The following is a 26,989-nucleotide window of genomic DNA, read 5'->3' as shown; positions in this document are numbered from 1 at the left end:
TATGTGCAATATTCCTCCTCATCCACCACTGCACTGTTCTATTTTTAATTGTATATATCTATGTATTTATACCTGCAGTTTTGCACTGTCTGCACTTCTCTCAACTGTAGATGTGTGTGTATTTACATATATATAAAAACATACTAATTTTTCTACATTTTTGTACTTGAATGCTGCCTCGTTTATCTATTTTCCCTATTTTTTTTAAATACTCTTTATTCTTTAGTCCACCCATATGTGTACAAATGAAAACTTTTGAAATTGCCAATCCATGCATTTTAAAATGTTTTGTAGAGTTGTTTAAATAAATAATAATAATAAAAAAACTTCTCTCGATGTCTGTGAGGTCAAAAAAAACTATAAAAATCTAAGGTTTCTATCTAAAAAAAAATATAGAAATATATTTTAGCTACAGTAGAAAAATAAAACATGTTCCCTGTCCTGGTTTCAACAGCATAAAAATGTGATTTAAGTCAATTTTAATATCAGATATTTAGTGTAAATTTCCATCAGAAGAGTCTCAACAAATCATCTCGGAGCTGCCAACAGTGACACCTGGTGGCCGGGGATAAAAAGAGCGGAGGAATCATCACACAGAACAAAAATAAATGTAATTTCACAACAAATAAAATTTATTCAATTATATATTACAAATATGTACAAGTCATGTAACAAGTAAATATTAAAATAGACGCTTTTTTAGAACTATCGTTCAAAAGGCATTATGTTGAAAAAATAGGATTTGTTGTGATCTCACATTGAAACTGTAAAAGTATGTTTGTTTTTTTTTTTCCTTGGAAGCCACAACAGACTTTAATGTGCGCAAGACACGATGGACAACACATGAGGAGTGAGGCGGCGAAGAGGACGTAACACAATGGCGCAAGAAAAAACAAAACAAAAACAGCAACAAAAACAAAAAAAAATGAAAGAAAAAAATAAAATAAAAGCTGGAACACTTCGGTAAACCTCACAATAAAGTCCACAGTACAGCTTTTTAGGAAAGAAGTACAAACAACGCAACGCATGCACAGCATTTAATTGCCAAAAAGTCCAAAAAACACCAGCTGTGGCGCGGAGCTCCAGATGAGAAGGGAAGAAACGGTAAAAACGAAAGAACACAACAGAAGCCAACACATGCCAACGACAACAAGAACATCACGGACGCGGAGGACAGTCGATATATAAAAAAAAAAAAAAAAAAAAAAAAAAGAAAAGAAAAAAAAAAAAACAACTTTGGTCCATTAAAACATCAGACGGAACGAGTTTACAATCAAAATATCTATTATTTTTTGTTTTTACAAGGTTTAAAACAATAATTACATGGCTATTTACAAATGCACAATTTTTGTTTATGTATAAAATAAGTTAAAAAAATTAAGAGCACAGTCTGTACACAATGTATGAACACTCACTTTGAAAACAATTGATATCGTTCAGTTGTGTGACCCTGCTTGATGATGGAGGAGGAGGAGGAGGAGGAGGAGGAGGAGGAGGAGGAGCGTCGTCCTCTCGCTTGCTTCTCGGTGCAGAACCCGTCCCAGCGTTTGGTCTCCAGGTCTGTGAGACCTCCTGGACCCCCCCCCCTCTATTTTTTATTTATTTATTTGTTGTTGTTGTTGTTGTTGTTGTTCCCCTCCCGGTCAGCCCACCGTCCCCGCAGAGAGCGGCCGTACGTCGGACCGTAAGAGCTCTGGAGTTGAACCTTTATCTAAGTGCTCTTCTGTATCACCGCCACGTTCTAAGTGCTTCACATTTTTTTTTTTTGCCCCCTCCCTCCCCCCGGCCCCCCCTCATTTCTTGAAGGTGCAGGGCTGCCGCTCGTGTCAGTGACTTATTTATTTATTTATTTGTTTATTCTCTTGTCGCTGCTGTGGCAAAAGCACGTGTGTCCTACAGCTCATATCGGGGTGAGGTCGAAGTCGTCGTTCACCTCCACGAGCGGGATGTAGAACTCGGGGATCTCGAAGATGCTGGTGGACTTGTAGGTGGCCGGGTCCAGCTCCTGCAGCTTGAGCTGCCACTCCAGACGCTGCACGGCGTTGAGGGCGGCCGCCTCGTGCTGCTGCCTCATCAGGAGACACGTCTGCGGGGGAAGAGAATGAAAAAGGTCATTACCGTCTCCAGCCAGCTGTTCTCGTTTAAAACCGTGAATCACTGTTTCCAGCTGGCGGAGGGGAAAGAGCACAAAGAAAGAAAGACACGACGTTCCTAAGTAAACAAAAAAGGAAACGCCGGTTTTCCTCCTGCACACCTCAGATACCTTCTTAATCTGATTCGCGCTCAGGAGACGTAGTGTGGGAAACACGTAAAAGTTAAAGTGCATTTAGGGTCCAACATTTTAACCTTTTTAGCACTTATTTAAGACACAAATTAAACCGATGACATGTTCTTTGTCTCTTTTAAAAGACGAGACTCTGAAGTTTCTATCACAAAAAGACAGAACATGTGGTGATTAAAGTTGAGGAAAATAAGAGGTCGTTGGGTTCAACTGAATGTTTTTGATTTGAAACAATATGTTTGGTTGAATCCTACAACGAGTTTTATCAATGAAATCAGAAGAAAATTATAGATTTCAATGCAGCATCTACTCAAACATCTACTTAAAGAGTTAATGGAAGTTAGAAAATGTATTTTTCAACACATATTCAAGGCCTCAGCTTCAGTTTAAGCCATTAACTGCAGATCTATGATGTTGTTAAGCATTTGATACAACAGAGAAACTTCTGTGAGATAAAAATAAATAAAGTAATAATATGGATAATGGGAGCAGAAGTAGTGACATTAGTAATAACAGAAGTCAAATAAATCAGCTGCTCCACAGAGTTAAACCCAGTCAGTGAGCAGGAAAACACACACAAACTCTACTGTAGACGAAAAAAACAAACATAACAAGACTCGTTTGAGAAACAACTTGGTTTTAAACGTATTAAGTTTTATCGTTTGCACCTGTAAACACCCTCTTCCAGACCTGGATTAGTCCTTCGACACAAACCTGCCGTGCTCCACAACAGACCCGACTACGCTGCCTCAGCTAAGTGACGTCACACAAACACCAAACAATGGCATCGATGAACGAAGACGTTAAAAAGAGTTTCGTTGGGATAAAGTGTTGACGTATGTCAGCGTGAACAGACCTCGACTCAAACACAACGTCCTCGTGTTCAGTGTTCAGTGTACACGCTAGACACCGATCTGCCACATGATTATGACCACTGACAGGGAAAAGTGTTATAACAGCAACCGTCTTGTGACTTTTGGGAAACTTTTGAAGCTGACATTCATGTGGATTTACTTAGAAATGTACCCAAACCCATAGCAATGGAGGGGGAAGCAGCCTGACACACACACACACACACACACACACACACACACACACACACACACAAAAACGCTTTAGGAACAAAAACATGAAGAACAGTACGAGGTGTTGACCTGGTCTCCAAATTCACTAGATCCCAAACTGATCAACTCTCTGTGGGATGATCCACAGACTCAGACCCATAACAGACCCATAACCCCCCCTCAACCCATAGGACCCATAGCCCCCCCCCCCTCCACTAACAACACTGTGTCACCAGACACCACAGGACACCCTCAGAAGGCCCATATCCATTCAGTCACAACTGTTTTAGAGGCACAAGGGGAAACCTACACAATATTAGGAAAAATCAATGGTCATAATGTTATGGTTAATTTGGGTTAACTGTTCAATCTGTGAATTGTTAGAAAACAATATTAAATCTAGAGTCTTGCAAAAAAAATAGAAGCAAAGCAGCAAATCCTCTCACTGGACAATCTGAGAGAACTTTTTGAAAAATGATTTAAAACAACTGATTTAATTTTTCTGGGTCTCACCTTCAGTTTATCAAACTTGTCGTCGACATCTTGTAACCAGGACATGAACTGCCTGGCGTTGAATCTGTCTCTCACCGATGTTTTGCCGTCGTCATTCTGCAAAACAGGTTAAAAATAAATAAATATATATATATATTTTTATAAAATAAAGAAATACCCTGAATATCCTAAAATCAGAATAAATACGTGAATTAACTTCTCTGTGTGACTCACCTGGACGTCTTGCGGCATGTTGTACACTTCAGCGTCCAGTAAAACCGTGCAGGCACTGAAGGGCAGAGTCTGATTGGCTAGTGTTCTCGCCGCCCGGTAATGGACTCGTAAGACTTCCTGCTCATTCGAAACAATCAGCTTTTCCTGAGAGGGGGAAACGATGATCGACACGGTCTTTTAATTAAAAGCGGCAGCGACAAAGTCCTCACAACCCAAGAGCACGATTTCCAAATGACAAAAGATCACAGACATTCAAAAGACGAAGCTCCGTACCCTTTCAATGCTGTGCTGGAGTCGTAGTTTCATCCGAACGACCTCCTGTTGTTTGAACATCTCTTTTAGCTGCTCGGGTAAAGACGGAGGCGGAGTTATCTGCGCAAACACACAAAGAAGGAGAAGGTTAGAAACACGTTTTCATATCACCTGGAGTAAACGTTCCAGTAAAGGATTTAATGACGACGACTCACCGTTGGTATACAGAGTTTGCTGAGTGGGTTCCCGTCCAGGAGGTAGGATCCATTGAAGGTAACGTATTCGTCGTAATACTGCGGTGGCTGAGGGGTGACGCTGCACAGCACTTTGCGCTTCTCCTCGATCTTCTTCCGGATGTGCAGGAACTCGTAGTACGGGTTGGCTCTCTCCGTCTGGTAGGGCTCGATCTCCTCCAGCTTCACCGAGTCCACGATGGCCGCCAGAGACTGCTGGCCCCTCTCCCGGTCCTGCTGGGCGGCGGCGGCGCACGGCTGGGGGGGGGTCGACGACACCTTCGGCATCTTCCTCTTGCGCGGGTGGGGCACGTGCATGTCCGCCTCCTCGTCCCCAGAGCGAACCTTGAGCCTGGCGCCGGAGGAGTCGGACTCCCGGTCTCCGGACTGCGGGGAGGAGCTTCCCGAGGCGTTGCTGCTGCTGCTGCCGCTGCCGCTGCTGCTGCCGCCGCCGCCACCGCTGCTGCTGCTGCTGCTACAGTCGCTCTGGGACGACACCGGCTGGACGCCGCTTTGACTCTGCTCGTCTGCGGCCGTCACGTGCTCCGGTTTCTCGTCGGTGGGCGTCACCTCCATCGGCTCCGAGTGGGCCTCCGCTTTGGATTCAGATTCCGTGCTCGAGTTGGCTTCGTCCGTCGAGCTTGTGGGAGAGACGGCTGCAGCGCCGCCGCCGCCGCTCTCCGAGCTTTGCTGCGGCACGTCGGCCGCCTCCTCAGCTTTGTGTTCGGGGCTCGCAGAGGGCGCGGCGTCCTTCTCCGTCAGAGCGTCGACGCACGCGGTGTCGCCGTCGGGCCCGGAGTCTTTGTTATCCACGTCCATATCCTCCTGGAGGCATTTGGACTCGTTGGTTTTGCCGACGCCCGGCGAGGAGTCGGCTGCGGTGGAGCCGGGAACGTGCGAGCTGGTGGACGGTTCAGGCGTTCCCGCCGCCTCCGTCCTCAGGTTTTCTGAAACCGTTTCCACGTTGTCCTGTTCCGGTTGATCGTCGCTCTCCGCGTGTTTGTCTCTCTGGTCAGAGTCCTGCGTGGTACCGGGGTCCGTCTGCTGCTGGTTCTCGGCGCCGGAGGGCGGGAGCGGTTCTCTCTGCTGCTCGGCGGTAGAAGAAACCGCAGATACCAACGGCTGATCGGACTCTTGGTCACCAGGTTCTGCCTGCGAGTTCTCATCGAGACTCTGGGCGTCTTTAACAACAACAGGAGGATCAGAGATAGGAGGAGGTTTCTGATCGGTTTGAGAGCTGCTGCCCTGTGAGAGACCGGACGGCGGAAGTGTCACGTTTATACTTGGAAGATCTTTGTTTAACAGTTGCGTCGTCGAGCATCCAGCCGCGCCCACGTCCTTCTCCGGGACCGAATCCGCGACCACATTTGAATATTGCTGACCACCGAGGCTCTCCTCGCTTTCCACGGTCTCCTTTGTTCTCGCCTCTTCTCCTGTGGTCGTAGTCAGGCCGGATTTTGGCAGATTTTCAACCGCTTTACCCTCGGTCGACGAGTTGGCATCCTCATCCAGAATTGCCTTGAGGTAAGGAGATTCGTGTCTGCCAGACAGCGGCGTCCGGTTACTCTGCGGAACATCTGGAAGACTGTTGCAATCTTTATCGTGAACAGACGGCGACCTGGTGGCTTGAATGACGAGGGAAGACTGGAGAAATGCTGGCTGGGAGTCGGAGGCTTCCAGGTTCATGTCGGAGTCGTATTCGACGTTTCTGGGTGTTAACGTCGTGGCCTGACACGAATCCTCGGAGCTGGCGACGGAGACGAGAGACACGGACCTGGACATGAGGCCGCAGCGTTCGCTCTCTGGTCGGGGCGACCGGGTCAGACAGTTTTCCACGGCCGACATGACTTTCGCGCTGATGGACGGCAGACTCTTCCCATCCAGAGACATCGTTCTGGGACTAGTGCCGTCCTTCAGCGGTTTATCCGATCTGTGGACATCGGATCCTTCAGAACTTTTAGAGCGAATTAGCTCCTTACTCAAGCACGGTTCAGATTTCGTCCTGTCTTTGGGCTTGGACTTCCCTGGATCTGCCAGCGGCCGCTGTTTCAGCCTCTCCCGCTCTTTCTGTTTGATTTTTTCCAGGTGTTTCCGATGCCACTGCTCGATCTCTTGGTCCTTGAGGCTAAGCATGCGCTCAAAGCTGGTCTGCATCAGGTCGTCGTTCACCAGCCTCTTTTCTTTTGGTTTGGCGTCTCGTGCCGCCGGAGGGGCTTTTGATTTGGCCTTGTCCGAGTCCGTCTCTTTGGCCTTGCCGAGCTTGGTCTGCTGGGAGCGCTCTTTGTGCCGGTCCTTATCTTTGTGTCTGTCCGGGTCTCTGTCACGCTCTCGTCTGTCACGGTCCTTCTCCGGCGTCCTCACCACTTCCTCCTTTGATTTCGTAGATAAGGACTTGCTGTTCTCAGACAGATAACCCTTCTTCTCTTCCAGAAGTAATTTCAGATTGGAGCTGGAGGAAAGGGCTCCATCTTTTATCTTGTCTCTCTTTTTCCTCTCTAAGTCCTTGTCTTTGGAGCGATCGGATTTACTGTGATCCGTGCTCTTCTCCAGAGGTTTTCCTTTCCTATCAGAGTTTGTGCGATCCTTTTCTCGGTGATCCCCGACACTGTACTCCCTGTCCGGCCTCTCCCTATCAGACCGCTTGTCAAACTTATCTTTATTTTTCCTGCCGTCTTCGTGCTTTTTTGTCGTGGTTAAAGATTTGAGTTTTTCATTCTCTTTGTAGCTCTTATCTCCGGGCGAGAGAGAAGAAATGGCCGCCGTTCTCTCTTTTTCCTTCCAACGATCCACCGAGTTCTGCGGCTCAGCTTTGTCAGAGTGCTCGGTTTTAATCTTTTTCTCCTTGTCAAGATGCTTCCTCTCCATTTTTTCAGAATCCTTCTCCTTTCCAGGGAGCCTCTTGTCAGTTTTCTCGCGTGAACCTTTTTCAGACGGCTCCAGCTGTTCTTGATCAGCTGTGATCCCACTTAGGGGCTTCTCTTCTGTCTCTTCTTTCACGCTGTTGCTCTGCAGCGACTCCTCAGGAATCCGCCCTGAGCCGTGGCAGTCCACTCTCTCGTCACGCTCACTCGGCTTTGAATCCTTCACCTTCTCCTCTTTCCGCTCTTTCTTCACAGCCTTGTCTTTCTCTCGCTCCTCTCGCTGCCTCTTCTCCTTGCTGCTCGAGTGTTTCTCCTTTGTGTTTCTCTCATCTTTGACAGGGGAGGATTCGGTGGCCTTCTGGAGAGAGCTGTTTTCCTCACCTTCCTTTCTCACTGGCAGCGGCTCATCCGTCTCATCACTTTTGAAAAAATTCTCTTTCCAGAACTCTCTGTCAAACTCCAAATTCCTGTGGCCGTCTTTCCTGGCCTCCTTCTGCCTGTGCCGGCTCCGCTCTGCCTCGTACTCCCTCCGGTGTTTGTCTTTCTCCTTGTGTTTGAGCTTATGCTTCTTCACCACTTTGCCGTCTAAATCCGTCTTCCGTAAGGCACCGTCGCTGCTGTCCGTGATACTGTTTCCTATGCTGCCGTCTTTGTAGGGGCTCGAATGGCCGTCGTCCACGTCTCCGTCTTTCTGTTGGTGCTTGCTCTTCTCCTTGTGCTTGCACCCCTTGGTGCTGGAGCCTTCAGTGCAGTAGTCTGCGTCTGTGTAGTGGTTGTATTTGTCCACCGGACACGAGCCGTCGCTGATGGAGACGCACGTCTTAGTATTTTCCTGTTTGAGTGGCGTTTGCTTGTCCGTCAGGCTGTGGTTCAGTTTAGGAGATTTGATAGCCGACAAATGGAAGAGGTGGACGGAGGAGTCGTCTTTAGGACTGAAAGACATCTTGAAGGAGTCCTCCTCTCGACCCTTGTCCGTGCTCTCGGACACCGTCGCAAGAGAGAGGACCAGGGTTTTGCTGTTCTCTTTCCCGTCCTCTTGGTTTTCCTTGTTTTTATTCTGGCTCTTGCTCTTCCTCTTAACCTTTCCCTTCTGCTCGGCGCTGTCCTTCCTCGACCTCGTGTCCGGCTTGAGGCTCTCTGAGCTCTGAGAGCAGGTGGGCGAGTTCCTTTTCTCCGAGAGGCTCTCCATTTCGTCGCTGGACGTGTCCGAGCTGCAGTGGACGCGAGGCGTTTTCTGCTTTTTGGACTTGGAGGAGGAATCCCCTTTGCTGCTCTGCTTTCCTGCCACATGATTCCTGTCCTTGTCCTCCTTCTCTCGCTGCCGCAGTTCCCTCCTGAGGATGTGTCTGTCGTTCAGGGCTTTGCTCAGATCCTCCTCCTCTTCCTCGTCCTTGAACTCGTACTCGTCCAGCCCTGGCACGGACGACGATGCTTTCGTGGCCGGTTTGCCGTCCGAGTCCTTTTCAGTGTCAGAGTCCTCCATGTTGTCATCCACGCTGGATGGATTGACGGACGGTGGGTCTTCAGATTCTGAGGAGAGATGAACGTGAGTTACTGTCATGCAAGTGACACTGTTTTGTAAGAGAGGATGCATGTTACATCATACATCAACAGAGAAACATGCACCAATCAGGCATAACATTATGACCACTGACAGGAGAGTGAATAACATCGACCGTCTTGTGAGAATTCAACGTTCTGCTGGGAAACTTTTGATCTGGCATTTGTGTGGACGTTACTTAGACATGTATCAGCCCCACCCCATAGCAATGACACTCCCTGACGGCCACATCCTCCCAGCAGGATGCAGCCTGACACAGACACGCTGGCCTCCAAATTAACTAGATCCCAAACTGATCAAGTTTCTGTGGGATGATCAACAAAATCCTGTTTCCAGACACCGCAGGACGCCCTCAGAACGCCCATGTCCATTCTCTGATGAGTCACAACTGTTTTGGAGAGTCCTGTTCGCATGGGATTAGCTTTTCCTGTGATTCACATATTACCCACTACGTCTGAGTCTCATGTGGCACATTCACACAGGATAAACAAACTGTGTTTTACTCAAATTCAGCTCCTGTTGTTATGGCTCTGCTACTTTCCATCTCACGCCGCTGTGTCATAGACTGTTTTAATTCTTTTGAAAATTATAATGGATGATAAAAATATATACCACTTATTCACTTATACCTGTCAGTATTCAAATCAGCTCCACCTTTACTACTGAACACGTTAATGATTGATTTAATGGTTCCCTCCGTCTAAACGGGTGAATAGTCCAGCGACATCTTGACTTTGCATCTGTCCAAACTTAGAATTATAGCACAACCTTCACAATTCTTAAGTAACAAGAAGCAGAAAAAAGCTGCAAAAGTTGCAACAAAGTAAAAACTTAATTACAGAGATGTCGATTCGCACTGGATTGGTTTTATCAGAAGACCTCTGTGTTACGAGAATTATGGCAGGTAATTTGTGGTTTATTTACAAATCACGGACATAGACAATTTGCATGGGACTAAGATCACGGACGTCCTCTGTGATTAATACAAATTACCAGTGGTCCTCAGGTAAAACTAGTCCCGCGCAAAAAGGGTTCTAGACAACATTAGGGAGGTGGTCATAATGTTATGCCTGATGGGTTTTTGAAGTTACACTGACGGGGGAGAGCCAAACACAACAGCATCGTCTGCATACCTGAAGAGCTGTCGTCTGGGTCCGACAGAGCCACCTCTCCCTTTAACAGCTGCTCCAGCTCCTGAGAGTCGGCCACGTCGACCGGGCGCTCCCCGCGCTTGTTGGCTTGGAAAGCGTTACCGCCGTGTCGAAGCAGAAGTTTCACAATCTACAGGAAATATAGAAAAACAACATATATATTAAGATTCTCTTGTATGAAAGCACGCAACTTTGTTCAGTGCGGTGCTCGCAACTGGCGCCGTACTCGGTGAAAAGGGTTTTGGAGAATTTATATTTGGATTAATTAATAATAATAAAGAACAATAGACGTTTTGAAGGTGATTTTGTTTTAAAAAAATGCTGAATTATTTTAAATCCGATATGTATTTCAAGGTACCACCTGTACCGTACTAAACAATCTGTACTCATCATCAATCAATGATTATTGCCGTAACACAACTACAACTCAGAGTTTCAGATATGCCAGACCTGTGCAGAGACCTCAATCTAAACTTTCTAAGAGCAATTAAGTTTTTAAGATCTTGAGATGATCTCTTACATCTTTGTGCCCGCTGCTTGAAGCGTCGTGTAGTGGCGTGTCGTCGTCCAGACCTTGCGTGTTCACCTCTGCGCCTGCTGCTATCAAGACCTTGGCCACGTCGTAGTAACCAAGATTACAGGCTTCATGAAGAGGGGTCCAACCTGGAAAAGGACAAAGAGCGGCACAGTTTTTAAACCAGACATTTTCTCAAACATCACCATTTGTGTTATCTCACGGTGAAACACAGCCTCTGAAACCATTCCTCGTACCTGCAAAGTCTTTGACATTGACGTCAGCTCCCAGACTAATGAGCTCTTTAACTTGCTTGGCGTCTCCCCGGATGGCGGCCATGTGAAGGGGAGTCTCCCCTCGCTCGTTCCTCTTGTTGACCTTGTCCTTCTGCCGTGACGCTGCGCTGCTGGGGACTTTCTTCTGCACGGGGGTCGTTTGTGAGGGGTGACTGGGTGTAGAGTCTGCACACAGGCAGGGAGGGGAACAAAAAAAAAAATATCGATTCGTGAAGCAAATGCCATCACAGACTGAGATGATTACTTCCCCAGATGAACTAGAAACTAGACAGACGTGTCTGGCTTTACTGGGGATCTGTTAACATGCATGTTTCAGTCGGTATTTAATAAAAGGAGCAGGTCATCAATCTGGAAATGTTGCAAAGAACTAGTGAAGACTGATAACTGCAGGTGCAGCTGAAATGCATTACTCCGAGGCAACGGCACAGCATCATACACAAACAAAACAGAAGACAAAAAAAAATAGAAGCATGACTCATCCTACAGCACATACAATCAGGAGATACTGAGGATATGATTAAACTAAGAGGGCAGGTACACAAACCTGGACTGTTGGCAGTCATCTGCATTAGGAGAGCCATCTGTTTGCGCTCCGACAGCGGATACCCAAACAAAAGGTTGGGCGCCTGGGACTTCTTGCCCCCAGCCTCCCTCTTCACCTTCTTCTTGTCTGGTCCATCTTTATCTGCAACAGAACCGAGTACAGATTTATTTTAGAGATCGATTTGGAAAAAAAAAAAACAGCAATTTGATCGTCACAGTGACACGTTTTCCTCCTCCCCTTGTATCTGTTGAGCACGCAGAGAAACAGATGACAAGCATGAGGTTGGGAAGGAAAAAAAAATAAAAAAATAAAAAAAAATAAGGAGGACAAAAGAAAAGACAGCATTCTCGTAAAGCCAGCCAAGTGCAGACGGTTCTCCTCAGGCCCCCTCCCCTCCCCGTCTCCGTCGGTCGGTCGGTCGGTTGTTACTAAACACAGACATGCGTGAGCTGTAATAGAGGGGAAGATGCAAGGCGAGGAAAACACACACACGGGTGCATGTGTGTATGTGTGTGTTTACAGCGGAGTAATAGTAGTAGCGCAAAAAAAGTGGGTGACGTGACTTGAAGAGGACACGGGGGCTGAGGATCAGGCTGCAGCGATTACCTGCATATATCCTGCAGGGAGGCACTAATCTCTCTCCCCAGGTCTCACTCGACTGGCCTGGGTCTGAGTCATCTACAGTGCAAAGCAGAGAGGATGGGGAGGGAGGGGGTTGGGAGGGAGGGAGGGAGGAGGGAGGGAGGGGGTGGAAGGGTGGGAAAGCACTGCATTAACGCTCTCTCTCTCGTGCGCACTCACACCCTCCTTTATTTCACATGAACTCAAACACAGACAAGCACAGTCGCTCGCCACGCACAGATTATCATGACTCATGGCAACACGGAAGAGAAGATCCGATCCGAAGGAGGTCAGCGGAGGCATTACTTCTTCCTACGGCTGCTCAACGCAGGACCCGAGAGGCGCCGGGGGGGGGGAAGGCAAAGCCACCCTCCGAGCTAGTTTACAACCTGCGCAACGTAAATTAAACTCAGTGAAATTTGAGGGCTGTCGTCTGTTAGGAGGGAGGCAGGACCACACAGTGAAAAACCATCACGCTGAGGGGGGTCAATCTGCAGGACGTCGAGTGGCCTTTAAACATTTATTTATTCCAACTGCGGCCGCACGACGCACAAACCTATTTTTAAGTCTACAATCTGATGTAAACACACAGTTAAACTAGATGACGGGAGAAGAACCGTGTTTACACAAGTAGCGAGAGGGAGATTAGGGCGACTTTAATGTAAAGCTGAGCACTTGAGGGAGGGTTCATTTTTTTCCCTTTTGTTCTATTTTGTCAGAAAGGTTCAAGGAGTTTGCAAGTCACATTTTTAAAAAAATGAAGGACATGGCCAGGTTTTAAGAATATGCCACAATCTGGGGTAGTTGTGTGAAAAATAGGCTCAAAAATCAGCTACAGTATCAGTTCATTGTTGGTTTGGGTTAGTTCCCTTTTACAGACGTGTTTAGAGCCTTAACTGTTCGTGTATCATGAGAGGGTTCAACTATACATTAAGACTAGAACGACTCATGTGTCCATTTGTGTGGGATACGTAGATTTTTTTTAAAAGAATGACAAAAAAAAGTGACACAATTGTCAAAAAGTCTTTAAGCGCTGTAGCACAGGGCGATCTTTAAAAACCCACCGACACGGATTTCCATTAACGTTCTGCTCTCAGCAGGTGTTAAGGAACCTTTAACAGATAAATAACCTCACTTAAAATCATCACAAGCAATTAAAAGATAAATCACACTACATAAAACACCATGTCTGCCAGTTAATGGCAGAATACAGCAACCAGCACGTTTGCTAATCAGGTCAACGCTGAACAAATCTTAACTTTACATATGTCTTATCAAGACGTGAAAATATGTCATTATGATTATGTTTGAATAAGAGTCTAATGGGGGGAGGTTCTGTTTATTTTTTAGTGGTTAATCAAAGGATTAGTTGAAAGCTCTAAAATAATCTATAGGTTCAAAAATCTTTAAATAATTTTGCTGCAGCCCTGCTCTACATATAGAACGTATTTTCTTCTTATATATGCAGCTCATTTCCTCCCTTTCATTTCCACACACGTACAAAGCCACAATTTCATCCGTGCGGTCAGATTCAGGCCCTGTTGCCCAACAAGTTTGTAACCTACTGCACGAGTCCCTGATGACAAGGTTTAACACCAGGCCACCAGGGGGCAGTGTGAAAACGTGGCAGCGTGCCAGCAGCATGGCAGTCTGAGGAGGAGCAGCAGGGTGGTGGTGGTTTTTGGGGGGTGGCGGTGGGGCCTCCTTACCTGTGTCTGAGTCTCGCTCCTCTGTCCGGGGCGGACTGGTAGTGAAGGACAGCTTGCGCTTCATGGAAGACTTCGCTTTCCCTTCCTTCCCCAGCAACTCACTCCGGTCCAGCTTCGGAGTTTTGGTGAAAGGGGACAACTTGTCTTTGCTCTGTCGGAGGTGAGGAGGAAATATAACACAAACAAAAGGATAAATAAATCAGGCATGTCAAACAGAGTAGAGGCGTGGCCACGGGAGCAAATAAACAGTGCTAAGTCGTCAGATAAGAGCTCAGGACGTGGGGAATACTAACAAAAGCTTTCTAAAAAAGAAAAAAAACGACACTACTCCAACATGGTGCATGTGGTTATATTACAGGACATGTTGTGTCTCCGCAGCATATTGTTTGGGTCATGCAGGCAGAAGGTTTATCTACAAGACTCAATAAAATGTTATTTCCCAGACGCGATAGTCTCTGGCAAATGAAGAGGAAAAGATTAGGAGTGACAAGTTTCTTTGTTTGTTTACACAGAAATAAAAATACGAGTCTAACGAAGTCTATTCCTCTGACACCAACAAACACTGACCCCAGATTAGAATTCACAGTGAGAAACTTATAATAATAATCAAATAATCATTTTTTGGATCAAAATCACAAATATTTGTTGCTCCACTTTTTCAAATGTGAAGATTTGACGTGCGATGAAACAGACTTTACGTATTTGGAGTTTTTTCACACAAAAACAAAATGTTTGAGGTTCGAGCTGCAACTACAACCGAGCGTATGTCACTAGTTTCTGACATTTCATAACCGAGTGATGTGGGGCTCGAATGTCAGAGAAAACAAGAATTTAAGAAGTAAAGTCGGCCACATAAACAGCGGTTACAGCCCGACTCGTCTAGGAATCTCAGCTACTTTCATATAAGCTGAAAACAATCGTGACTCTGCAGAGAGACGTGCTTTCGTGTTTGACACACAAGTATTGTGTTACGTAAATCTGGACGTAATTAAGCTGAAAACACAACACCCACTTCAGACACACATCGGATGTTCGACACTAAATCACTTTTATGGATGTAATTTGATGTGAAAGTAGTTTTACATGTGCACGGATGATCTTTTAGAAATCACAGACATGGTGGTGGGTTAGTGAGGACCCACTGATCACTACTACCACCGGGACCCAGTCGTTCCCGCATCATCTCAGTGTCTTTCCTTTCAGTTGCCCGGGTTTCTGCGCTCTGTGATCTGCAGACAAAGCCTTTTTTCGGAGACATTACTTTTAGTGAGCTGCACTTTGGTGCAGTAAAATAAATTTCTGGCAGCAGGAAAATGTCTGCAGTGTGGTGCTTCTTTGATCTCAGTGAAGCAATGTGCCAGCTGTGCAAAGCCGAAGTGTCTGGCACCGCTGAAAGTACACGAGAGCTCGAAAAGATGTGAAGTGCCTTTGACTTTAAAAAAAAAAAAAAAAAAAAAAAAAACAACGGCGGACACAAACGGTCCCTCTCATTTATGCAGCGAGGGGTAATTAGGTAGCGCTGCTGTAACGCGAGTGCAATTTCCCATGCAGGAATATATTTTAGTGCATCACATAAAAGCATTCGAAGTGGTCCTCAAAATATTAAAAAGGGCTCAATGTTGTATTTACCGTTAAATCAACATGAGCAAATCATAATGTCGGCCTCGTATCATCATCAGCAGAACTAGCATGTACTTGAATGACTACAGAGCCGTGGTACAGAGCGTAGCTCTGAACTCAGATGTGCTTCCTGTGGGTAATGACTTTGTTTACACGCTGCAGTGCTCAACTCAAGGAACACTCTTTTCAGCGTTACGGTTCTGCTGACTGAAGCTCTGACTAAACAGGAAGCCTCTTGATAACTCAGCCTCGTGGCATTTTTTGGATGCTAACAGTGACTAAGCAAAACTCTTAAAACTATGACCAATATTTCAGGTGAAAAATGCTGCATTCAAATGGAAATAATGAACTCGCGGTTGCAACGTGAGAAGCAAGTCGTGAGAACATCGCTACCGGAAAACTACAGAAGAGTCAACAACACTGGATGTTTAACAGCTAACGTCATTAAACGTGGGCAATGAGTAGTCGATAAACAGTCGATGACAAAATTGGTTAGTGACTAACTACGTAGTCAACATGTCTTTGTGTGTGTATCCCACGACATGCCATGGTAAACCATGTTTGACCTCAGCCAGTGACAACACATGGATAAGAAGAGGAAGCAGCAACATGGAAACGGGTGAAGCGACGCCAACGAGCAACAAAAGGTCCAAATTTGGGAATATTTCATACCGGAGAAACATGGTCACATCCAAGATTTGTTAACTTGAAGGCTCTTTTAAAGACTTGCACACAAAGCTGGTGCCAGTGCGAACCATTCATGCTTCTGGCTCGCTCTGTAACAACACCACCCAAAAGCTAGTTGGTGCCGTGTCATTTTTTGCCAGCTGGGTTAATTTTCATTTCTACTTCCTGCTTCACTTTCAACAATGGCGACTGAAACTTTCGCCTAAGACGAGTTGTACAAATGTCTGTCTCTTCGCACTTCCTCAGTCAACCTTTCCTCGACGTGTTCCATCTTCATTGATCCCAAACAAACAGAAATGCGAACGTTCAAAGACGCTACTACCAAGAGGACCAATGGTGTGTATTTACATTTCTGTGGAGGCGCACGTCAGCTATGGCAGCTTCTGCTTCAAGTCAACGCAGAAGTCTAAACTGTCACGAACGTCTCAAAAGGAAAGTCATTTATGAAGATTCAGATGTACCTAGTTAGCGCTCATGCTAGAGTTGTCTTGGCCATGTTGATTGTTATACATAAAATGCACTGGTACATTCAAATGTCAAGAGCCATTGTTTTTTTCTGCAATTCATAATCTGACTAGTTGTTACAGTAGTTAATAACTAGATGACTAGCGTAATAGTCACCAGTCCGATCGTGAAAAGCAGATGCATAACGAAAGAATGAGGTTTGACAAATAGGAGCATAAATCACAGAAAATGTCAACAAACACATCACCACTAGTGAATGTACTAGCTTCCCTTAAAGGTTCCTCTTACTAGGTTGTGAATACCACAAAAAGTGGCCTTTGATAGGGACTAGTCAGCATCATAAACACAAAACCATTTGTAGGCGACAAAACACTTGAAGTACTCAAAAACATACCACTTGATATGGAAAACTAAATATGTTTCAGCTCCTTTTATACCAAGATAGTTTATCAAGTGATTACAATAAGCGTTAAACAATCTGTATTGATCCACATTGTTCATGTGGACTGAGCCGTCACTATCAGCTAATGTTAATACCTCCTTCACTTCACACATTACAGTAGAAATATAGAAATAGTATTTAAACTAAAAAGTATTAAAAAAATTGTCATTTGGGTCATCGTATATACAAAAAAAATAGCTAAAAAGAAGGACATGAGATGTCTTGAAGAAGTTTTGCTACTCATCAAAGTAGCTTCTTCAGTTGTCAGAGATTTGTGGGAAGTTTGGAGTTTGGGATGAAACGTCGTTAGGAAACTCTACAAGTCCAAGTTGTCCTTGTTTTCAGCTTTTTTTTTTTTTGATCTATCCGTACATTTACATGAACAACTTAATCGAGCTTTGCTCAAAATTCGACTTTCTGAATGCTTGGTTACATGCCACTAGGAAAAAATCGAATAACTGACCAGAACATGTCCTCCTCGACACAAGGTGGCGATATGCTTTTATTACGGTGTAAAACACCAGCACAGCGGTAGTGTATCATGCGCGTTGTCCAGTTAAACTCTGATTAAGGCGTTTACATGCCAATGATTTCTAATCTCAATCTCTTGGTGTCTTAGTTGGATAAGAAGAACTCTGATATTAGTTGAGTAACGTGTTTACATGCGCTTAAGCTGCCCAGTTCAACAATTGCTTTGTTTTTTCATGTTCATGTAAATGTACTGTATGTTTAGTTCAAGACAGGATAAAGAACAGAAATACGAAAGATGGATTTTTGGTTCGAGATGAAATTTTGTATTGCATTTACCCACAGCACAACACAAAGATGACGCAGTTTTGTGCCTCTCAAGTCACTAAATGTTCACGAGACACGGTAAAATGTTTGTATAATTTATCTGAAACCACTTGTATTCAGCTATTTAGGGTCTCGTCTCACATACCTTCTTCCCCGCCTGCTTATCCACCATGGCTCCATCTCTGTCGCTCCCAGGTTTGGCCATGGTGCGGCACCTGACTAGCTTAGAAAGCTACCGCACAGTAGGTTCATCATGCACCTGGAGACGGAAAAAAAAAAACAGAGCGGCGGTGAGAAGGGTTTCAGCTCTGCCACAATCGCTGCCTGAACGCGTGGCTGACCTTGTAACTCTCGGTGCACGCAAACACCGTTTTGCACAAGACACCACCAAAGGGCCAAGAGATGTTCTTAAAACGCAGGTACAATTAAACGAGAATTCTTCACAGAGGCTGTTTACGGACTGGGCTTTCAGCCGCATCACCAAGGAGACAAAAGGCTGGGAAAGAAAAGTCACTTAACCCCAGAGAGCAGTGAAGTGGCGGGGTGTGAAATAGTACTGCCAGCGAGAGCAAGTCAGCTGCGTTTCCAGCTGTAGGCTGAGAGGATCAGTAACGAGGGATTTTTATTGAAATTTCCATTTCGCCTCTTTGAGACTGACCTTAAAGAACAGGCAGGAAACATCTACACGAGAAGGCATGAATCACAACTTTAGGGATTGTTAAGTTTTTGAGAGGAAAACGCCCCCCCCTACGCACGCTGCCGCCGTGGCCTACTCATCACTGTAAGCCGTTCTCTGATGTGGTTTTGCGACAGTGTAGTAACAGATGCTGCAGTGTCAATGGGGCGGCAAAAGGGTAACACTCAGCTGAGCCTGAACCTGAATCCGATATGTAATGTGTCAACGATCTGTGTCACATGATGGTCGCAGTTTTCAGTCATGAGGGTGGTTTCACAGGTACTTTGAATGAACTTTCCCCCTCTTCCTTTTTTTTTAAAACCAGCTCAAATGGCGTCCCATCTGATTGAGCAGAAGTAGTCGCGCTCCGCTCTATGAAAGTCCCATAAGTACGTTAAGTCTGTTTTAAGAAACCTGACAGCCTCTGATTAGGTGTTAGACATCAAGTGAAACGAGCGGGGCAGCCCCCGTTACTCAATACGCATCCAGATTACTACTTTAAAGAACGTAGTAAACATTTTCCATGAAAAGGAAGTCAGATGATGGTTTTGTACTTTCAGTACTCCACTGATTCACAATCACTTCTTATGTGTAAGGGACTAAACGGGTTAGGTCAGTAGTCAGTCAATTCTTTGGTTAACTTAATAAATAATAAGCTTCTTAAATAATCCTATTTTAAATGTTAATGTAACATAATGATACTATTCACCAGGAAACTGAAATTTATTCAATGTAGACCTAATAAGAAAGATGTTGTTTACTATAGTAGATCATTAATTAGCTTATTCTGATTGTAATTGGAAATGGAGCATTATTATTCCTGTGCAAAAATGTTGCTTACACCTACTTAGAGCACAACGTTAATGGAAACCTATTAACTTTTACAGCACTATATGCTTATAACTTGCAAGCTGCCCCACTAGCCATTAGCATCTGCTCTAAGGAGCCTAAGTTGAGTACTTCTCTGAAACAGATCAGGACATAAATACACACAACTCCAAGGCACCGACAGCCAACAAATAAATCAGACAAAATTCACTGTAACCATCCGAATACTGACACTGCTGTTTGGTCACTTTGAGGCTTTCGTCCACATTTTCTGTGTTGCTGTGATGGTAGTTTCATTTCTAAAATAAGTGTTCAACTTCTTAGGTTCAACTTCTTAGGTCTCCAATTCTTTAAACGATCTTGTCATATATGACCACAGACCGTATAAATATGGACAACGTATCACCACTTCCTTGCGACGGCCAAATTTACGCTATTGTCCCGCGGATATGGACAGTGCTAGATTCATTATTATGTCACATCCTGTTTCTGTAGCGTTAAATGACTAAACAAAACAAAACGTACACCAAAAAAAATGTCACGTGAACATTCATCAACATTATATTAACTACGTAAAATGACAGAAACCATCGTTGAACAAATAATGATTTGTATTTTACTTCGGCCCAGGTCCCATCCACTAACATGGAGGGGGTGGAGCTTATGACGATTGATGATTAGGTTTGAGCATTTGTGGCTAATTTCACAATGCCTTGCGGTGAAAGCTGCCACCACCACACCACCAGCCATGGGCGTAAACACTGCCAACATATTCCACATAATTGCAGCTCCAAATCAGACATCAATAGCTACCGTTTTATTAACAAAAACATCACTGGATTAATTGGCAGACTAACACGTAACAAATTAGTGTTGTCTATTTTTTTTTTAAAGTGAAGGATGCCCTCTTTGATACTCGTACATTATTTGTCAAGTTCACGCCCTTAAGTTTTTGCACAGTCAAAAGGATGAAAGATGAATGTTGACATAGCTCAACCCCCGTCCTCTACAGTGTGATGTTTTTCCTGTGGGCCTGTACACACGGCGGGCGCCAAAAAACTGACAGGATAAGGTCGACCAGCATCCTTGAAAGACGAGCACTGCTGCTGAACCAGTACCAGTAAGAAAGTCCATCATCTGTACGGATAACGACCTGGGTTTAGACTGATCTGGTGAAGTTGATGTCTTGGGACAAAAACGCAAATTCTCACTTTTAAAGGGATGCAACTACAACAAATTAACCTCACCAACATATTCTACGCTGCAGTGTTTCCATAAATAGGCAGTCCACATCTACACGTTTCTATCTACTGAGGCAGCCATCCTGTCATTTGGTCTCCATTACTAAAGCGGCAACCGCAGAATAATCATCCTGTGGGACTAAAGATACACAACACACCACTTTACATCCAAAATAAACTATGGGTTACTTCAGCTAGTTGTAGACAATGCCTCTGGAAAGTGAAAGTGGTTGCTTGTATTTAAAAGCTGTGGCAGGCGGCTCCAAACATGGTGAGAATAAGAAGAAGATGCCAACCCTGTAAACATCAGCGCACCATTACACGCAGACCGTGCCACCGTGCAAAGTAAAACCTACCAGCGTAGATAAACGGATCATAACGGACTACAGGCCTCCAATTAAGAGATTCAATCCAGATAGAAGATGAGCAGCGAGGCTGTTCACACACATCGGCAACCACGTGGAACTGCTGTGTAAGGATTTACACAACCACAAGTCTTAAGTGTTTCATTAGCATTAGGAATGACAGGTATGACACAAACAGGACGGCCGGTTTTCCATTCATCAAGAAAGGAATAGGCAGAATAGGTTGACAGAGTCAGAAACCAAGACACTACCACCTCATGGTTGGTCGTCTGTGATTATAAAAGTATAAAGTTACTATTATGAAGGAATTATAGTGGACATCTAGAGGAAGAGGTCGTCTCCCATCATGGTTAACATCCGGGGAGATTAAGAAAAGAAAGGTGGACGTTTTATTCTAACTTACAAGTGAATTTGTGAGTTGTTATTGGCCACAACATTTGACCACAACATCTAAATCACTTCTTCCTGGAGTTAATTTGTCCTATAAAGAAATTCACCTTATTCACGACGACACAAACCAAACTTAGATTGAAATGGAAATCAAATATACAACTTACTTCCAGTTCATTAGGAACACTACTGAATAACACTATAGTCCTGCACTAAATATTTTCTACCCAACTGTTATAAAGTTCAGTTTATGTTGAAACAGTGCGAAAAAAAAAGTGCTGATTTAAGTGTATGATCATGTTGCAAGATGTAGTTTGTGTCACTGTAAAGCTGGATTAAATTGAACTGAAATAAACACTTTTATTGTCATTGTGAACAGTACAATGAGATTAAGATGCAACTCCCTTGATACATCAGCTTGGAACAAAAAATAAAAGGGCAATATATAATAAAGTCAAAATGAAGAAGCAGCAGCATTTCAGTAAGAACAAATATGTGTGTGTGTGTGTGTGTGTTAAAGTGCAGGATGTCATTAAGAGTTCAGCTGTCTGAACGATGCACTTTTAACTGCGCTGTAGACCGGAGGACCGGTTGTGCGTCCAAGTGTTAGCCGACACCGGAGACAGAACAAACAACATAAAAACACAAACACGTCGGGGGGAGAGCGGAGCCGCTGCAGGTGTCTGCGCTGCCGTTTCGCAATGAAGCAATTCATTTACAAAATGAATTTAAACACACGAGCGTTTCCGTTACTCGGCCTAGCCCGCTGTCGAAATAACAGAAGAACACAACGTGATTTAATTGTACAACAAACCACAGCTTCCAATATGAAAACAAAAGTCGAAATTAAAAACACTAACCTTGATTAGTGTGGGACTGTTACACTAGAGTGCTAATTGTTTTCACTAGTGCACCTAGTGAAATGGAAATCGAGGCACCTCTAACACCTAAGCAGTTAAACGTGTCATTTTACTTTCCAGCCAGGATCCAGTCATACTTGTTTTAGCACTGGATCACTCCACGTGAGACGTCTTCAGTGAATCCAACGCTCAGTTTCTCGGGATATTCTTGCAGCCTCCGTTGATCCCGAGTAATAGCACGGTGTTGACAGATATCATTTTTCCAGCACACAGCCCCTTTGCTTCACAAGCCGAGGCCAGCGAGAGGTCCGTCATTAGTCAGCAGATAGGCCGGTGTGCAGCAGCATTGTCATTCATGCAGCTGAAAGGGAGAATTGAGCTGCCCACGGTAAACACGTTGGTGTAAAGAGGCTAGTGTATCGGGGGGGTATTAAAGCGGTATGGACAGGCCGGGACCAGACCAGAAAACAAACGCTGACGGGACTCCAATCTGGCCCGGAGACGAGGCGAGGAGGGTGTGACTATAATTGCAGAGGTATTTGGGCACTCGCCAGTTTGGCATTCGTATTCACAGCGTTTCACGAGCAGCTCCGGGATCCGTAAGCCCCTGCGAGCTCTGCCATTAACCTTGGGCTGTTTCAAGTCTCCCCCCCACCACCAACAACACACCTTTTCCTTGATCACTGCCACAATTCACAGAAACCAAAGCTGAGATTAGTTTGGCAAAGGGATCTCGCTCAGCGAAAAAACAATGAAAGCAACAATTATCTAACCCACTTAATGCCACAAGAAGATACAGTCGAACTGCAGAATCACGCCTGGAGAAAAATGATGAGAGGTTTTACTACAGGCAGAGAGAGAGATGTGACACCAGAGACACTCGGGGTGGCTTTCTGCTCACTCCCAACATCAGGGAAGGGATGAATAATTCAGAAGCCAAGGAGAAGACACTGATGAGACCAAAAAAATATATAAACTATAACAACTATAACAACCAAATGCTTATATTTTATTCATCAATCGACCAATATGTCCTCATAGAACAGAATTAGTTTTTTTTTGTTTTGACTGAATAAAAACGTCTAAATCTCTGGCCCTGAAATACAACAATAAAAAATGCTCAGCAATATTAATACATATTTTCATTCACTATTCTCTGAGAGTAAAGACATATCTTAATAAGAATAAGAATTATCCGCATGTCTTTTCTTTGAGGCTGTTCTTCCTAAGAAGGTCTTATTTAGCTTTTAGAAAGAGTAAATATTAAAATTTGTTTAGAGTACAAACACTTTGCAGTGAAATTCAGAGTCTGATTAATTGATAATGAAAGTAATAATGAAATCTCTAATATACCATATTATTCTGTGCACTTAATTGATAGTTCGCGGTGCAGCCGCATCGTTATTATTTAGCAAATTATGAGATATATTCACGTTTCAAATACTGAACATCCATCTGCGCAGACCGAGCCAAGTCAGGGAAATCTCAAGTTAACGTTGCCGGCTGCACGGCCGGTCCTTGGACAAGCAGATGTCTCTGTATTTATTTATAACCTGATGTTCCTGAATTCTAAATCCACTGGTTCCTGACTAACAACAATAACAACCATTTCCCTGTAGTGCTGGAGCATGTTGGCCCTGACAGCAGAGTGGCTGCTTGTGCGTGTCCTTGCGTGAGTGCAGTGGTTTTGTTGGGGGAAGGTGGAAGGGGGGGAAGGTTGCGGCGAGCGGCGGAAGTGGCGTGGTGAGGTATGTTGAAAGGAGATGGAGGGTGGGGGACGCAGGGAGTATGCGGTGGCATAGCTGGGGTGGACGGAGAGCACACGCAGTACAGTAAACTGATCCACTGACTGCAGCATTGGGACGGCGAGGAGGGAACGGGGCTAAGAATAGCACCGGGCCCTGACACGCACAGGACCTCGTAGCCACCGCCGCCACGGCCGCCGCCGCCGCCGCCGCCGCCGCCACCAGCACCAGCTCCAGAAACATTACTCCACTACGGTTTCCAGAGAACCGCCCGCTGCTGCGAGTGCTCACACACGCCATGTGGAAAATACATGTGATTTTTCCCTCGGTCTCTCCCATGTGGCTGCACTTACGGTGGCGCGCGCACGCACACACAAAGGAACCTACTGAAAAACAAGCTCTGAACACATCGCTGGGTTTAAAATGTCACAGAGTCGCAGAAAAGCAACTGAAATACTAAGGAAAAATATTTGAAAAATCGACAACACGGTGTGTTTTCATACGGCAATACGAGGCAAATCTGTAGCGAGCTGAAGGAGACACACTACGCTTGCTGCAACAGTAAACAGCCGGTCACGTGCTTGTGGTCCTGTATGTCGTCAGGCTAAATGATGGGGGAGGTCTCTCTCTGCTGCACATCCACTCCCAGCCTTCCTCCTCCTCCTCCTCCTCCACCTCCTCCTCCTCCTCCTGACTCCCTAATGAGTAGCAGGACAAAGCCAGGCGCAAAGGCTCGATTATTGAGACTACAGGAGAGGCAACAATACCAAGCAAAGTGTCAGCCATCTTCAATACAAATACACACACGGGCGCTGCCGACGTACGCGCTCGTGCCGTAAAGGAAATTAAATGCCTGACACGGACAAAAAAACCTCACACTGTGAACACAGAATACGCAAGCTGCCCTATAAATAAACAAAATCTATTAGTCTTTCCATCAATAATTGAGAATTTCTAGAAAAAAAAAACATGTTTATTCATTTAAGATCCGGTAAAATTCCTGCCAGTTTATTGTGTATAAAAATAATTCATGACTACAAAATGAAAATTGTGGGTCTGCACGGTAGGCAGTTAATTAAATGATATTTTATGGAACGTAAGATTTATTTCAGCAAAAATGTTTTTGGTTAAATTGTTGAATTTAAAAAATGACCAAGAGCAAAAATTAAAAGACAAGCAATGGCTCAATTGTGAGTTGTTTTTCTGATTGGTCAACTGACCAGCAATTAGAGGACTCCTGCTCATTGTCAAGTCCCAACTAGTATTGACGTTGTAGGGGACATTACTGTGGCTAAGTTAGGCAAATGGTAGCAATGTGAGGGTTCATTCCCACATAAAAAAACTGTATCTGAGTGAAATTCTGTAATAATAGACTGTAAGCTTTGATAACTGTGATAAAAATTGTCTAGACACTGGTAACGTTATTAGTTGTAGATGGTTATTATCTCCACTGGACGCACATTTTCTCTGTTTTTTGATCAATTATTGTAGTTTTTAACGCTAGCTATTGGTTTTCAGCATGAATGAACTCCTACGTTTGACTTGCGTAGGAGCGGTGACACAGGAAGTCAGGACTTGATCAGCAGGTCAATCAAAAGGTCAACAATAATCAAGCAAAAATGACTCTTACTCACATACTGAGAAGACTGATTCACACTTTGCTGCACTTAAAATAACTAGCATGTCAGAAACTGGACTGTCATAAAGTGCCATAAATGTTGAATTCTTCAAAATTGTGACCAGGCAAATTATGCATTTAAGAAATAAGCGTGTGCAGGAATCTGCAAATTGGAGGACGTTGAACTTGCAGATTTAAAGTAAATAAACAGACAAAACACACTGTCTTTTGCACAACCATATTTCTTTTGTTGCTGCTCTTTTTGCACACACATGCACGTTACTTGAATATCCAGTTTCCATTTGCTCTCACTGCTGCTACTATGTTGATTTTAATGTTACGTTGATGTCTGTGTACAAGCTTCTGGACACTTGAATTTCCTCCAGTATTTTCAGTTCTATCTATTTATCTTCTATCTACTGAAAGGCCACGTTTTCCTTCGCCGCCGTCACGTCACTCTCCTGACTCAACTGTGCATCAAGTTCAAAAAGGCACAAGGAAAGTGCATCTCTCCTCCTCCTGTCACCGGGTTGTCTAAACTGGAGACGTATTTCAATACGACCAAACAAACAGCCAAAGACGCTGCATGCCTCGAGGAGCCTGTTCACCTCCTGCTACCCTAATGTCAGACAGAAGAAACACGCCTCCTCCAACTCTTCCGTCTGGCCTTCGTTCCAGTGGTTTTTGCTGAGTTGCATAAATGAGCCGGCAACGCTACTGGGAAAAAGGTGGAGAGGAGATCTGGTTTAACCTCGTCCACACGGGAAAAAAAAAATAAAAATATGGGCTGTGATAACGTTAAGTAACCATTTGTACAAGTGCCAGTGATAAAATTGTCATAGTATCAAGCCACAGTATATTCACCATAATATATTGTAAGGGACACAAAGTGTTGCTGCTTAAATTTATAATTAACCCACCAGTAAGCCAGAAATAGTTTGTGTCTCCAAAAAAGTTTATTCTTATGTAAGCTTCAACAGCTTTACGACCTCATCCATCACTTAAAAGCTTCCATAAAAAACAGGAACAGCTCTGAATTCACAAGGGAGCGGCTCGGAACATGGCTCGTACACAAATCAAAACACTCATTAAAAAAAAAAAAAAAAAAAAAAAAAGCCTCGTGTTTGTACAACACAAGGCGTAAACGGGGTTAACTTCGCTGGCAGGAGAACAAGGCCCGGCCCCGGGACGCACACCGAAACACGCCCCATAAAAAACTGGTCCGAGAGCGTCTGAAAGCCTTAAGAAGGCTGCCGCTGCCGCTCCGAATGTAGGTTAATGATCAGATACCCAAGCAGAGGGACGGGGAACAATGAAGCCTTTGCTGCTGATTATGGGTTAAAAGGGAGGGAGGAGGGACTGGGGGAGGTATTAGAGCAAAGGTCGGGACCTAGGCGTGGGTCTTGTTCTTATTTCCACCGCAGCGCCAAGCTCACATGACGGG

The 26,989-nt window shown here is 44.6% G+C and overlaps 1 protein-coding gene across 3 annotated transcripts in view; it reads right to left on the bottom strand.

The window, feature by feature from the left end:
* Positions 1–609: 609 nt before the first annotated feature.
* Positions 610–26,989, bottom strand: part of ankrd12 (ankyrin repeat domain 12) — a 37,907-nt gene continuing 11,527 nt past the window's right edge. Inside the window, exons 2-13 of one of the 3 annotated variants that reach the window (XM_047588832.1) lie at positions 17,968–18,081; positions 13,814–13,964; positions 12,090–12,161; positions 11,484–11,624; positions 10,901–11,104; positions 10,650–10,792; positions 10,112–10,259; positions 4,539–8,947; positions 4,345–4,443; positions 4,072–4,215; positions 3,859–3,954; positions 610–2,086 (exon numbers count right to left, since the gene is read on the bottom strand). In XM_047588832.1, coding sequence (XP_047444788.1) covers positions 1,901–2,086; positions 3,859–3,954; positions 4,072–4,215; positions 4,345–4,443; positions 4,539–8,947; positions 10,112–10,259; positions 10,650–10,792; positions 10,901–11,104; positions 11,484–11,624; positions 12,090–12,161; positions 13,814–13,964; positions 17,968–18,027 — 5,853 coding nt within the window. In that variant the 5' untranslated portion in view covers positions 18,028–18,081 and the 3' untranslated portion in view covers positions 610–1,900. The remainder of the gene's footprint in view (positions 2,087–3,858; positions 3,955–4,071; positions 4,216–4,344; positions 4,444–4,538; positions 8,948–10,111; positions 10,260–10,649; positions 10,793–10,900; positions 11,105–11,483; positions 11,625–12,089; positions 12,162–13,813; positions 13,965–17,967; positions 18,082–26,989) is intronic. The other 2 variants (XM_047588833.1, XM_047588834.1) reach the window with 2 other exon arrangements.

This window comes from Mugil cephalus, chromosome 7 (genome assembly GCF_022458985.1).
Source record: "Mugil cephalus isolate CIBA_MC_2020 chromosome 7, CIBA_Mcephalus_1.1, whole genome shotgun sequence".
Classification (NCBI taxonomy): domain Eukaryota; kingdom Metazoa; phylum Chordata; class Actinopteri; order Mugiliformes; family Mugilidae; genus Mugil; species Mugil cephalus.
Note: the sequence above shows the minus strand (reverse complement) of the source record. Positions and strands in the feature narration are given on the sequence as shown.